Consider the following 14,172-nt stretch of genomic DNA (forward strand, 5'->3'; position numbering starts at 1 on the left):
GACTCCTGGAGGGCAGAGGCTGGGGCTGGCTTACATCAGAGATAAGCCCCTGAAGGGCCAGGAGTCTCTACACAATTTCCAGTACATTCTGGGAATTAGAGAGCTTCCAGATGCAGTCGTGCAGCCGGACACTAAGGGGCAGCATGTACCAGAAGGAATATCTAGCTCTGCTGAAGCCAAGCACAAACCAAGTAGAAACCACCTTGTTTCTAAACCCCAAGAGCAAAGAATGTAGAGAGCACATTCTCATCTCTCAAATCAGATTATAACGTTACAATTTTAAATATCTATTCTATTAAGAGTTTTGCCTGCCAACTGAATTCTCCAAGTAAATTAATTTGTGATCAAATATGATTTAAATATACTGCTGAGACATATAAAGTCTGTAAAAGTTACCCATTTGACTTCATTTATAACTTCAGCAGCTTAATCTGAAAATATTTAATTCCAAATTCAAAGTCTTTATATTCTTTGAGATGACTGTTGTCTGTCTCTTTCTCCCTTTGATGAAACAAAATGTTTTGTGTGAAATAAAGGCAATCAAATAATTCTTCAGACAATTAAACTCGAGAAGGCTAAACTCTTTGGAGATCTTACAGTTTCCCGTCTGGGTCATTTGCTCATTAATCTATCCACCAGCAAAGATTTCTGAGCATTTCCCTCATAGCGTTGGATCTTGCACTAAATGCAATAGAATGCAAAGATGGACCAGATATCAGATCTGCCATCAAGGGATTCATTCAAAGTCTGGAGAGTGGGGAATATATGGGCAGACTAAAAAAAAAAAAAAAGAAAGAAACTGATTGTAGGAATGTGTGCTAAATGAAATGATAACGACAAAGAGATGCTCCAGTGAATAAGAGAGAACACAGGCAGGCACGTACCAGAGGTGGGAGGTTGGAAGTAAGGAAAGTGCTGGAAAACTTCCAAGAGGAGATATTTGAACTGAGCTTCAAGGAGTAACCAGAACGAGCATTCCCAGAATGTGCCAAGGCAAGGAAGAATGAGAGAGCCCAGCATTCTCGTCAGTTTGTAGGCAGGGTTGGACTTGTGAACGCCCGGGGTGAGGGCATTGATTTGTGTTTTCGAGAAACTAGTCTGACAGCAGAATGGAAATGGGAATGGAGAATAGAAAGCAGAGCCGTAAGGAAGCTACCTCTATTTTGGTGATAGAAACCAAAATTATGAAGCCCGAGGTGGGAAAGAATAGAGAGAAATGGGTGAGTTCAACTGATGTTTTAAAATAGTGAGGGAGGCGCCTGGATGTCTCAGTCGTTAAGCATCTGCCTTTGGCTCAGGTCATGATCCCAGGGTCCTGGGATCGAGCCCTACATCGGGCTCCCTGCTTGGCGGGAAGCCTGCTTCTCCCTCTCCTTCTCCCCCTGCTTGTGTTCCCTCTCTCGCTGTGTCTCTCTCTGTCAAATAAATAAAATAAAATATTTAAAAAAAATAAAAATGAAATAGTGAGGGCAGCTGAATGGTGGGTAGGGATGGATGGCTGAATGGTCAGTGCAGCAGGAGCAGGTTTGGGTGGGGAAGGAGTGGGTTTAATTGAGTTTGAGGCACTTGTGGAACATTGAGGTAGGTCCTGTAGGCAATTGGATAGATGGTTCTGGAGCTTAGCAGAGAGACGTAGGCCAAAACATATGATTTGGGGAGTGATTGAAATTATACCAGTAGCAGGAATCATGGTGGGGTGGTGGTGGGGTACATGTTAAGCTCTGGAGAGGAAAGAGTGCATTTAGAAATGAGGAGACCCAGGAAAGTATGGTCACAAGGCCATAGGCATGTTCTTGTATAGGAAGACCCAACATAAAGTAGCTGCCAGTGTTCCCAGCATTCTATATATTTAACACGATTCTGGGAAAAACAAGGGGACGCCTGGGTGGCTCAGTCGGTTAAGCTTCTGATTCTTGATCTCAGCTCAGATCTTGATCTCAGGGTTGTGAGTTCAAGCCCCGCACTGGGCTCCACGCTGGGCATGGAGCCTACTTAAAAAAAAAATTACAACAAGATTTTCGCCAAGGGCAAGTTTCTTCTGTCATCTTTACACAGGGCCTGGTGTAACAGAAATGCCTGATAAATATTTCTTGCCTGTATGTAGGTACATTCATCCAGTGGAATAACACACAACTTTTGTGAAGAATGGGCTAGATTTATGTGATGATATAAAAAGATTTCTAAGATATGTTAAGTGAAAAAACAAGGTGTACCACACGTGGATACTATTATGTATATATTGTTTAAGGACACATATGTAATATTATGTATCTTACATAAATTGTAATGTTTATATGTACGTTTTTTCTGTAAGGGTAATAGTAGCTGACATGTGCATAGCATTTACTATGTTGCAGGCACATATTTTAACTCATTTAAGGCTTTCTGTTAGGTAGGTAGTTTTGCTAGCCCATTTATACAGACTGGGAAGCAGTGTGGTAAGTGATAAGCCTGGGATCACCCAGCTAGCTAGTGGCAGAGCTGGGAGCTGAAGCCAGGGGGGCCCAGCGTCTCCGCATCATGATCCTGCCTTCCACCCAGGAAAGTGTTAATGGCAAGGCATTAGGGTGAGGAATGGTGGAACGAGAATTTTACTTTTATTTTATACTCTTGAGTATTGAAAATATTTTAGCACATGTGTTATTCTTTTAATAATAAAACACTAATTTAAAAATATTTTTGAGAATTGGACTTTAGGTATCTAGTGAGAACATCCCTGGGGACCTCCAGGGAGGTTTCAGTGGAATGTGGGGGTGGTAAGAGGGAGGGGAATGGGCTCACTGAGGCTCCATCCCAACAGGCTTGTTGAAAGGAAATACAAATATTACTTTTTATATAATTGAATTTCAGTCCTGAGAATACAGGCAGCATTTAAAAGCACAGTGGCCAAGGGGTGCCTGGGTGGCACAGTTAAGGGCCCCCGACTCTTGGTTTCTGCTCAGGTTGTGATCTCTGGGTTGTGGGATCGAGCCCCACCTCTGGCTCTTCGCTCAGCTCAGAGTCTGCTTAAGATTCTCTCCCTCTCCCTCTGCCCCTCCCTGCTGTGGTCTCTCTCTAGGATAAATAAATAAATCTTTAAAAAATAAAAATAAAAGCAAAAACTGAAAATAAAAGCACAGTGGCCAATTTCTGGCTTTAGTTTTTCTTTCTTTTTTTTTTTTTTAAGATTTTATTTATTTATTTGAGAGAGAGCCTGAGAGAGAGAGCACAAGCAATGGGGGAGCAGCAGAGGGAGAGGGAGAAGCAGGCTTCCCGCTGAGCAGGGAGCCCGATGCGGGATCATGACCTGAGCCCAAGGCAAGACGCTTAACCAACTGAGGCAGCCAGGCGCCCCTGGTTTTTCTTTTCCTTTGTTAACTTTCCTCTCGCTTGGAGCCCTACCCCGTGTGGTTGCCTGCATACACAGCAGCTCCGGGCTTTTTTTCTATTTCAATTTTTTGACTAGGTAATACATTCCTTTAACTGAAAAAGTTAAAATCAGTTGAAAATGTATAAATGAGAAGCTTACTCCCAGCCACTCTGTTCCACCCTCTATCCCCCTAGCTCCTTATAGCCACACTTCTATTTCTTTGCATCCTTTCAGTGACTCCTTGGGCAAATGCAAGTATATATGCATATATATGTGGGATTTTTTTTCTTGTTACACAGCTGGGATCACTGTGTTCCTTTCTAACTTGCCATGGAGAGCTTTCACATTCTTTTTCTTTTCTTTTCTTTTCTTTTTTTTATAGCTGCACAACCGTTCACTGGGTTAGTTTAACTAGTCTGCTCTATTTATCCCCTTGACCTTGTTTTGGCCTTGCTAAGAAGTCTCCAGGTTTGAACTATTGTTTCTTCTTTTCTCCTCTATTTTCAGAGTTCTTCCCAGTCATCACCTTCCGAGCACCTGGCTCTAACTTCCACTCAGGTTCCCCACCGGGAGGGTATGGAAGGCTTCCTCCTTGCCTCTCATTGCCTTCTCACCTAATGCACACAATGGGTGTCAGCCCTAGCTTGGGGTCCTCAGGGCATCAGGGCACAACTGTTCCTTCTGATGATTTAAAAACACAGAGGCACTTCCAGTTGTATCTCTTGTCTGGTAATTTTGGTCTTCTTGGGAACAGGTGTGCGTAGGTGAAACCCCAGGTATGAATGAGTAGAGTTTAATTATAAACACCTATTGACAGAGCTATGCACTGGCTGAACAGGTACGAAGTTGGGTATTTTCTTCGTCTTCTATTTATTTTTAATCGATGTTTTATTTAATTTTACTTTTATTTATTATTATTATATTTTTAACCTATGTTTTGATATGACTGTGTATTTGCTGTGTGATCGCTAACTTGTGAACACGCTGGACCTGCTAAATTTGGGGGGAGTGGGGATTAGGGAGGAGAAAACTCCCCTGTCAAAGGTCTCCTCTGCAGCCTGCCCTAGATCGCAGAAGGCTTTAATTGAAGAGCATTACGGTTGAACAACCATCACCTGTGGCATGGGGGACTCGGGGAGGCAATATTCTCTTTTAATGCAAGTGTTGATGCTTCCCCGTCTGCTTATTTTGAACAAGTGTTTTTTTTCCCTGAGTTCGGTGGCCCGTCCCTGGAGCAGTCCATTTATGATGCCCACTCAGCTGGAGCTGGCCATGAACATCATGATTAGGATCTTCCACCAGTACTCTTGCAAGGAAGGGGACAGTTTCAAGCTTGACAAGGGGGAACTGAAAATGCTCCTGCAGCGAGAGCTCGCGAAATTCCTCTTGGTGAGTCGCAGCTTCTTGCCCCATGTGGTCAAGGGTGGATGGGGTACACATCCAAGGAGAGCCTCTGTGTACTGCCACCAACACTGCGGTTGGTACTGAGATTCAAAGCCAGGGGCAAGCAAACTCTGGAGTGCACTTGATCCTTGAACAATGCAGGTTTGAGCTGCGTGGGTCCTCTCATATATGGATCTTTTACAGTGCAGGACTGTAAATGTATTTTCTCTTAGGATTTTCTTCATAACCTTTCCTTTTCTCTAGCTTACTTTATGGGAAGAATATAGTATATAATTCATAGGAGACACAAAACATGTGTTAATCTACTGTTTATGTTACCAGTAAGGCTTCCTGTCCAAAGCAGGCTATTAGCAGTTGAGTATTTGGGAAGTCAGAAAGTCACAAGTTGTAGGCAGATTTTCTTCTGGGGGGGGTCAGCACCCCTAATCCCCATGTCGCCGGAGGGTCATCTGTACAATAGCACATACCCTTCTCCATGTTGCCTGTGGCTAGGGTTTCCAAGGGTTTGTAAATGGTATTTCGGCTTGCCTCAATTATGCACCATTCTGGGGCAGCAAAGATACAGCTAATTCTACCAGGAGTTAGAGTTAATAACGAGTGGCACTAGTTATACCTAGAGCTTCGTCCACCTGTCTGTAAAATTAATATTATGTATTGGGCCAGAAATGAAGCCCGGGGTACTTTTTGCTGTGGTGGCAAGTTCTCTAGTGAATAACAAATACTTAGCTTTGTCAGACCCACACAGGCTGATTCCGAGGGACAGAAAGGGTGTGTCTGGCCAGTGACCAATTGAGTAGCGCAGAGGTTCCCATCTCAAAATAGCCAGGAGTTCAGTAAGTCTGCAAATGAAGGCTTACAATGGAGTGTTTGGGGGCTCATCCCTCCTGAGGAAAACCCTTTACTCTGATGTTTATGCAGCCGCCTCGAATTGCCTTTAGCACAGCATGTTATCCTTGTATGATGTTTTTGTCCAAACCCTGTATTAAGACTCCTATATTTGTAACTATGACACTCTTTTCTCCCTCTATAGGAAACCTTAAAGTAAAAAAAAAAAAAAAAAATTTTTTTTAAGTCATCTCTGCCCACTGTGGGGTTTGAACTCATGACTCTGAAATCAAGAGTCGCATGCTCCACCGACTGAGCCACCCAGGTGCCCCTAAAGTAAAAAATTTTTAACATAGTAATTCTTCACAGTTCCTTTTTAGTGATTTTAGGAGCCCCTAGGAACTTTTTTTTTTTCAAATTTAGTTTGGCTACTGGATTATATAACATTTAGAATAAAAGGCTCAGCATGTCAAACTTGGCACATTGATTTATTCAAGTGAAATTTATCATTGTTTTTGATCAAGCTGATTTTGATCAATTAAAGTTTCCAACCTTTTAATGGTTGGTGCTTTTTTGAGAGCAGCAGGAATTCCTGGAGGGAATAAACTACTTTTAGAAATACTAGCCCCAAGATGTCCATCGACAGATGAATGGATAAAGAAGATGTGGTATACATACACAATGGAATATTATGCAGCCATCAAAAGGAATGAGATCTTGCCATTTGCAACTACGTGGATGGAACTGAAGGGTGTTATGCTAAGTGAAATAAGTCAGTCAGAGAAAGACATGTATCATATGACCTCACTGATATGAGGAATTCTTAATCTCAGGAAACAAACTGAGGGTTGCCTGAGTGGTGGGGGGTGGGAGGGTTGGGGTGGCTGGGTGATAGACATTGGGGAGGGTATGTGCTATGGTGAGCGCTGTGAATTGTACAAGACTGTTGAATCACAGATCTGTACTTCTGAAACAAATAATGCAACATATGTTAAGAAAAAAGAAAAAGAAGATAGCAGGAGGGGAAGAATGAAGGGGAGTAAGTCAGAGGGGGAGACGAACCATGAGAGACGATGGACTCTGAAAAACAAACTGAGGGTTCTAGAGGGGAGGGGGGTGGGGGGATGGGTTAGCCTGGTGATGGGTATTAACGAGGGCACATTCTGCGTGGAGCACTGGGTGTTATGCACAAACAATGAATCATGGAACACTACATCAAGAACTAGTGATGTAATGTATGGTGATTAACATTAACAATAAAAAAATCTCTGAAAAAAAATATTTCTCAGCAACCACCAATCATAGGACAGGTGAATGCTTCAAGTCCCACCCATTCTGAAGCCTGACCTCTTCTATGGGCTCCTTGCTTTACTTTCCACCCCTATAATGCAGTCGTCCTTATAAGATCTACCCTTTATCATGTGCCTCTTTTTTGTGTGTCAGGTGTTGTGCTAAGTAAGGCTGCAGCTAAAATATTGTATGTCCCAGGCGCCTGGGTGGCTCAGATGGTTAAGCGTCTGCCTTCGGCTCAGGTCATGATCCCAGGGTCCTGGGATCGAGTCCCGCATCGGGCTCCCTGCTCCTTGGGAGCCTGCTTCTCCCTCTGCTTCTCTCTCTCTCTCTCTCTCTCCCTCTCTTTCTCTCCTCCTCTGTCTCTCATGAATAAATAAATAAAATCTTTAAAAAAAATATTGTATGTCCCATGCAATATTTGGGACATACTTAAAAATTTTTTCATTGTTCATCTGAAATTTACATTTAACTGAATGTCCTGTATTTTTGTTTACTAAATCTAGCAAGCTGGTGCTAAGCACTTTTAAAAGTGTTGATGTCTTCCCCAACTTTGTGGGGAGATATTCTTCCCATTTTATAAATAAGGAAATTAAAAAATGTTAAGTGATTTGCTCAGAGTCCCATTGTTGGTAAATGGTAGAGATACCTACTATCCCCTTTTGGCTTTAAAGCCTGCTTTGTTCCATGTCCAGTCCTGGCCCCCCGACCTTTGTAGTTGTGTAATGCATTTTCAGGATCAGCAGCTCATGATGCTAAGATGCTGTTTGCTCTTCTTTGTGTTTAGATCTGAGCCAGAATTACATGGCCCTGGGGCAGAAGACTAGACCGTTTTAGAATTGGTACTTGGTTTAAATCCACCTGCACATGGGCTTTTGGAAATTGTCCTTAGATGCTAAAATGGAAACAAAAACTTGAATGAAATAAAAGGAGAATGCAATTTCAGTTGTCATGAACCTCAAAGCCTGGGAGTTAGAGATTTTCTTTTTCCTTTAAGTGCCCCAAAAAACCCCAATTGGTTGATAAGATAATGCAGGACCTGGATGCCAATAAGGACAACGAAGTGGATTTTAATGAATTTGTGGTCATGGTGGCAGCTCTGACAGTTGCTTATAATGATTACTTTGTAGAACAATTGAAGAAGAAAGGAAAATAAAGGTAAGTAGTAAGCTTATCTAAGGGCAGAAATAGATCCATAGTTATGTGCTTCCTCTTCATCTATAGTCTTGAGACCTATAGTTATAGTAATGCCATTTATAGATATACATATAATTAATTACTAGTATTATTAAATGATGTGTACCTTAATAAATTGATTTAAATATTCCAAGTCTTATATGCCCTACTTGAAATTTTCCTATAGTATTAAGGATGTTTATGCCTTTTTTTTTATCTGTCAAAGAGCAAGCATCACAAAATTTAGCTACTTTCAAATGAGACTAAAGCATAGCAAACTTCTAAGAGGCAATTTATCACCCTTAAATTGTATTTGGAACTTCTTATCCTATTAACGAAATTAAGTGGCTCTCCCACCCTCCTGTGATTCTGCTTCAGATGGAAGAAGTTGTGCAGGTCTGTAAGCAGAAAGGTTGATACATAGAAGAAAGTGCTGGCTTTGTCCATGAGTTAGGTTAGGAGATGGGGTACATTCAGGGCTAGGTATCCAAACCAAGAGAACTAAAGCCAGCAACTCTTGAAGGCCAGTGTATAAATACCTTCCCTTGCCCCTTGGGTCTCCTAATTCTGGGGCAAATGTTTCACACCACTTCCCAGTGCTTCCCTTGGGGTTAAGGTTCAGTCGCCTGCCCTGCCCAGGGAGCCTGGCTTGATGTCATACCTTCTCTGTGCTCCCTCCCTTTCTTTGTCTCACTACATACCCCCACCCTGTGTGTCTGCACTCTCAAATAAACAACTTGCATGCAAATCTTTGTCTCACAGTCTGGTTTGGAGGAAACCAGACTATGACAGATCTCTTGGAGAATTTTAGAAAGAAAATGGTGTAATGAAATTTATACTTTTTCTTTTTATAAATTTATTTTTATTATTTTTTTAAGGTTTTATTTTTAAGTAATCTCTCCATCCACCGTGGGGCTCAAACTCATAGCCCCGAGATCAAGAGTCACATGCTCTACCCATTGAGCCAGCCAGGCGCCCCTATATTTATACGTTTAAACACTTAACCCTGGCTAAGCTGTGAAGAAAGGGCTATAGGGGACCAATGTGGAAGAGGGAGACTAGTTAGGAGGCTGTCCTTGTGTTCTGAGCAAGAGACGATGGTGTCTCAGCCCAGGATTCAAGCAATGGAGATCAATTTGTTAAGTGCTTTGGAGGTAGGAGCGATCGGACACGCCAGTGGACTAGTGAGGAAGTGTCAGAAAAGAGCAGTGCAGGATATATTTGTTCTCCCTTTCTTCCATGTATTAGAAGCCTAATTTGTGCAGGGTAGCAACGTGCCCAGCTAAAAAGCTCTATTTCCCAGCCTCCCTTGCAGCTGAGGTGGAGCTTATAACACAGTTCTAGACCCTGAGACATAAGCAGAAGTCTCCTGGGAATTTCTGGGAATGTTTTGTTATTTCCATATCAGTTCTGTGCCTTCCACCTTGTTAATTCCTTGCTTGTCTTCCCACTGGAATGTAGATGCAAGGCTGGAGGTGAGGCTGCCAGCTTGCAACCATGAGGATAGTGAAGAAAAAGAGAAGGAGCTGGGACATTGTTGTCACTGAGGAGGCACTGCTCAGCCCTGGTCTGCCTGTTTCTGGTTCTCTCATTATGTGAAAAAAGAATGACTGCTCTCTGGTTAAGTTGGATTCTGTTAGGTGCAGCCCAACACAGCCTCTAATGTTTAGATTTTTGGTCAAGCAAATTTATTAAATGGGAAAGGCTGGGAGAGGAGCAGCTTTGGAGTGGGGACATTAGGGGGAATAGCTCTATTTAAAATGCCTATTGGATATCCAAGTGGACATATTACATGGGCAGTTGGATAGATGACCTCTTCTAGAGCTCAGGGTAAAGAGAGGAATTAGAGACACAGATTTGGAAGTCATTAACATCTAGATGATATTAAGCCACAGGACTAGAGAAGATCACTTAGGATGAGAATATAGACAGGGAACATGAAAGGTCCAACAGTTTGCTGTCAGGAAAATAGGAGCCAGCAAATCATACAGCAAAGGCATGGCCAGGAAGATAGTAGGAAAACCAGGAGAGTGTGGTGCCTCAGAAGCCCAGAGAAGAAAATATTTGAAGAAGGAAAGGAGGTAAAATCTATAATCCACTGAGAGAAGGAGTAAGATGAGAATGGAGAACCGACCATTACATTTGCCAAGGCGGAGATCATCAGAAACGTCAGTGACCCTGATGAGAATGATTTCTCTTCCAGAAGTATCTATCCCCCGTGCTGACAGACAGTGGATGCTCAATAAATATTTGTTAAATGAACAAAGGAAAGAACCTGCTGGTTGTTGATTTTCTAGGGCTAAGACCTGTCATTTTTTTCTTTAAGTAGAGTAATATTTTTGTCTCTCTCAAGCCAGATCTGAGCAGACAGGACAGGGAGAATTTAGATGTCAGAGCATTCAAGAGAAGAAATGTATACTCTTGGTGTTTACTCCTGTCTCTCAAAAGGTTGGGGGAAAATGAGAAGAAAAAAGTGGACCACATATTTCAGAGGTGTTCAGACTTTTTTCTTACAAGATGGCACACTAGTTACGCAAGAGAAGGTCTGAACATTTCTGTGGGGCTTCTAAACATTTCATTTTAATTTGGGCCGAAGTTCACATATTCTAAAATGAGTCACCAGAACATGAAAAGTAAGTTCAAAATTTTCCTCGTGTCCAATTCAAGGAAGGACATTCTCAACATAGAGAAATAAATGAAAAAAACAATGTTCATTTCATGCTGTTTCTAAAAATCAATCAAAAGGGAGGAAATGCAATTTATATGTGAAGTTAGATATCAAATGAGTAAGGATTACACGATGTACCAAAAGTTCTTTCCTAGTGAAGGGGGTAGGGTGGGGGCGGGCTTTCTTTTGTGTGTGTGTGTTAAGTATGCACAATAAGTTTATAGGAGGCAAAACTGATTACTTCTTATGCCTACAGGCACTGGCCTGTGCATTTGCTACCGCTTAAATCAACTTGAAACAATATTCAAGGGTTGTCCCTGCATTAGCACATTCTAATGTTTAACATTTCTCCAATGTACTTATTGGAAGACAAGACTTACAGGAGACAGTAGCCTAGGTCTGACTGGGGCCCTGCATTTAAGATGTGGCTGCAACACAAATAGCTAGAAATAGTGGGGTCAAGGAAGGCCTTCCAGAGGCAGAAGCCTGGAGTTGAGTCTTTGACAAGGGAAAGAAACGGGAAAGTTAATTAAAGAGAATTTGGGTGAAGTCGTACAGGAATAAAGCAACGGGCGTTTGGGGGGCAATGCAATTGGACTGGCGCTCCCTAGCGTGTAGGGGTGGGGGAGAGCAGGAGAAGGGGCTGGAGAGGCCGACAGGACTCATCATCCATCAAAGGGCCTTTGGTGCTAATGTGAGAAATTTGAAATTTATCCTGAATGTTATGGGAAACCATTATACAATATCATGCATATTTGCTTTTTACCTAGAGAAGTTTTGTTTCTAAATACTCCAAGATTTTTTTCAATCTTTAAAGCAGTGATTTTGTATCCTAACTTGACTTTACACTCACATGACATATTATTAAAATATATATGGGGGCGCCTGGGTGGCTCAGTTGGTTAAGCGACTGCCTTCGGCTCAGGTCATGATCCCGGAGTCCCAGGATCAAGTCCCGCATCGGGCTCCCTGCTCAGCGGGGAGTCTGCTTCTCCCTCTGACCCTCCCCTCTCTCATGCTTTCTGTCATTCTCTCTCTCTCTCAAAAGTAAATAAAATTAAAAAAATAATAAAAATAAAATATATATGAATATGGGCGCCTGGGTGGCTCAGTCATTGAGCGTCTGCCTTCGGCTCGGGTCATGATCCCAGGGTCCTGGGATCGAGCCCGCATCGGGCTCCCTGCTCAGGGGGGAAGCCTGCTTCTCCCTCTCCCACTCCCCCTGCTTGTGTTCTCTCTCTCGCGGTGTCTCTCTCTGTCAAATAAGTAAAATCTTAAAAAATAAATAAATAAATAAAAATTAAAAATATGAATAAGCTCCACCTTCCACAAAGATTCTGATTGACTTTGTCTGGGGACAGGGCCCAGGCATCAGCATTTTTCAAAGAGCATCAGTTGATTTTAAATGCACCCAGGGTTGGAAATCACTGCTTTTGTGGTGATTCACTTAATCAAAACAATCAGATCAGCATCTGGCTGGGAAGCGTCTAGGACAGCAGCTGTTGAGACTTTAATGTGTGTGAATCACCTAGGGATCTGATTCAACTTCGGTAGGTCTGGGCCAGGGGTCTGAAATTCTGCATGTCTAACAAACTCCCAGGTGATGCTGATGGTGCTGATGGAAATGGTCTCAACTCTAGGGTGAGGAGGAAAGAGTGGAAGTGTCATTTTGGAAGCAGGCACCTGTAAAATTGTTCCTGCTGGGGCATATTCCCTTTGGAAGAGTATAAGACAACACCGACACTAGGCTCAGAGGGGCTGGGGAAGAGGGGAGACAGATGGGAGAAACCAGGACAGAATGAATATTCCCTAGGGCCCTGGGGGGGCGGGGGGGGGGAGGGAAAGGGTGCTCCAGGCTACCTCCGGTCAAAGGTCTTGGGCAAGTCTTTGAACTTCTTTGAGCCTCATATTTTTTTTGTTTGTTTGTTTGGCAGGCCTCAACTATGGTGGTTCATCTGCATCAGAATCAAACAGGGGCTCTTTGAACACTGGGATTCCCCGGGTCCCACCCCAGTCCTGGTGAATCAGAGGAGGAGGTAGGGCAGCTTCTGCATTGATGATGATTTTGCAGACTTCAATGGCAGACCTAGAGCTCCAGGGGTTAAAGCAAGATAGCAGGTGCCCAGGACTCAGTGAGCGCTCAGGAAGTGGTAGCGTGAAGATGAAAACAGTGGTAATGGTGACAGGGCAGACCCCTCTGGTCCAGCCTAGAGTCTGTGGGTTTTATCCAACCTGCTCTCTCAAGTAGGTGCCCACCAGAGATAGCTGCCAGATGCCTGCCGTGGGAAAAGGCTGTTCAGTCCTTGACTTCTCCAGCTTTCTCAGAGAGCTCTGGAAGTGCTCTGCAGGGTGCCTGCTGGCTCAGTCAGTTAAGCGTCCCGCTCGTGATTTGGGATCAGGTCATGATCTCAGGGTTGTGAGATCGAGCCCCATCAGGGGCTCTGCACTCAGCGGGGAGTCTGTTTGAGATCTTCTCTCTCCCTCAGCCCCTCCCTACCCCCCTCATGTGAGTGCTCTCTCTCTCTCTCTAAAGTAAATAAACCTTAAAAAAAAAAGAGAGATGGACTGCTATGCAGTCATTATGTTTTCAAAGAACATCTACTCTGATGGGAAGAGTCTACTATATAATAACAATTTTAGTATTTGATATGGTCCCAAATGGGTTTTAAAAAAGTGCTTCAGCATGAATTTTTAAGTTTTAAAGTTTTTGTTTCTATAGCTGGGGCACAGGCACGCAAGAGCACCTGGCTCCTGTGGTCTCAAACATACCAGGTTTGGCCGCTCGCCAGAGGGGTGCTGAACAAGAAAGGGATTAATTTAGTGAGGCCAGCACTCGGAAGACAGCGGACTAGAGTCTTAAAGGCTGTCTCCAAAGTGCCGAAAATACTTCCCGGTTTATAGAAGGGAAATGCGCGACAGCGGTGGGTGGGTACGTGCAGGTGGGCAGTGAAGGTCAAATCAGTCATTGTCTTGGGATCACTCACGTGGTCATGGTCTTGCTGGCTGAGAGCAGTCTTTATAAGAGATACGCTGGAAAGAAGAACTTAATCAATTAGAAAGTGTGAGGTCAAAATGAAGGTAGTTGAAGTCCTCTTTCATTTCTACTCGCAATTTTTCATTTTCTTTATCCCAATCAGGCGGAGGAGGGCTCCCTTACAAAGGGAAGGTCTGGGATGGGGTGGAAAGCACCAGTTGCCTGAAAACCACTTCCCTTTCTAGCTTTGTTTTCCGGAAACTGAGCCATTGAGGCAATTTTGTGAAGTGCCTCCACGGAACATGTCAAGAGAGAGGGAATTACCCCAGAGGAGAGGATTTCCTCTGAGACTAACAAGAGACTTCCTGAGCTCTGGAGGAAAGAGGGGTTTGTGGTTTGCAGAGGAGTGCAGGCCTCATAGTGTTCAGGTGACCTCTCCCTGGAATTTTCTTCTAACATCTAAGCCTCCCCATCTTTGACATTTAT

The 14,172-nt window shown here is 43.2% G+C and overlaps 1 protein-coding gene across 1 annotated transcript; it reads left to right on the top strand.

Moving 5' to 3' along the window:
- The first annotated feature begins 4,597 nt into the window (after positions 1–4,597).
- On the top strand, positions 4,598–8,024 carry S100Z (S100 calcium binding protein Z). The gene is made up of 2 exons (XM_028114435.2): positions 4,598–4,738; positions 7,866–8,024. Exons 1-2 carry the CDS (start codon positions 4,598–4,600, stop codon positions 8,022–8,024), a joined length of 300 nt encoding a protein of 99 aa, XP_027970236.2.
- The last annotated feature ends 6,148 nt before the right edge of the window (positions 8,025–14,172 follow it).

This window comes from Eumetopias jubatus, unplaced genomic scaffold (assembly GCF_037043125.1).
Source record: "Eumetopias jubatus isolate StellerSeaLion01/CBP00866 unplaced genomic scaffold, mEumJub1_p1.0 scaffold_5, whole genome shotgun sequence".
NCBI lineage: Eukaryota > Metazoa > Chordata > Mammalia > Carnivora > Otariidae > Eumetopias > Eumetopias jubatus.

Coding starts and splice junctions, on each gene's coding strand:
- S100Z (XM_028114435.2), top strand. CDS start 4,598: ATGCCCACTCAGCTGGAGCTGGCCATGAACATCATGATTAGGATCTTC. Junction 4,739..7,865: donor AGCTCGCGAAATTCCTCTTG/GTGAGTCGCAGC, acceptor TTTTCCTTTAAG/TGCCCCAAAAAACCCCAATT.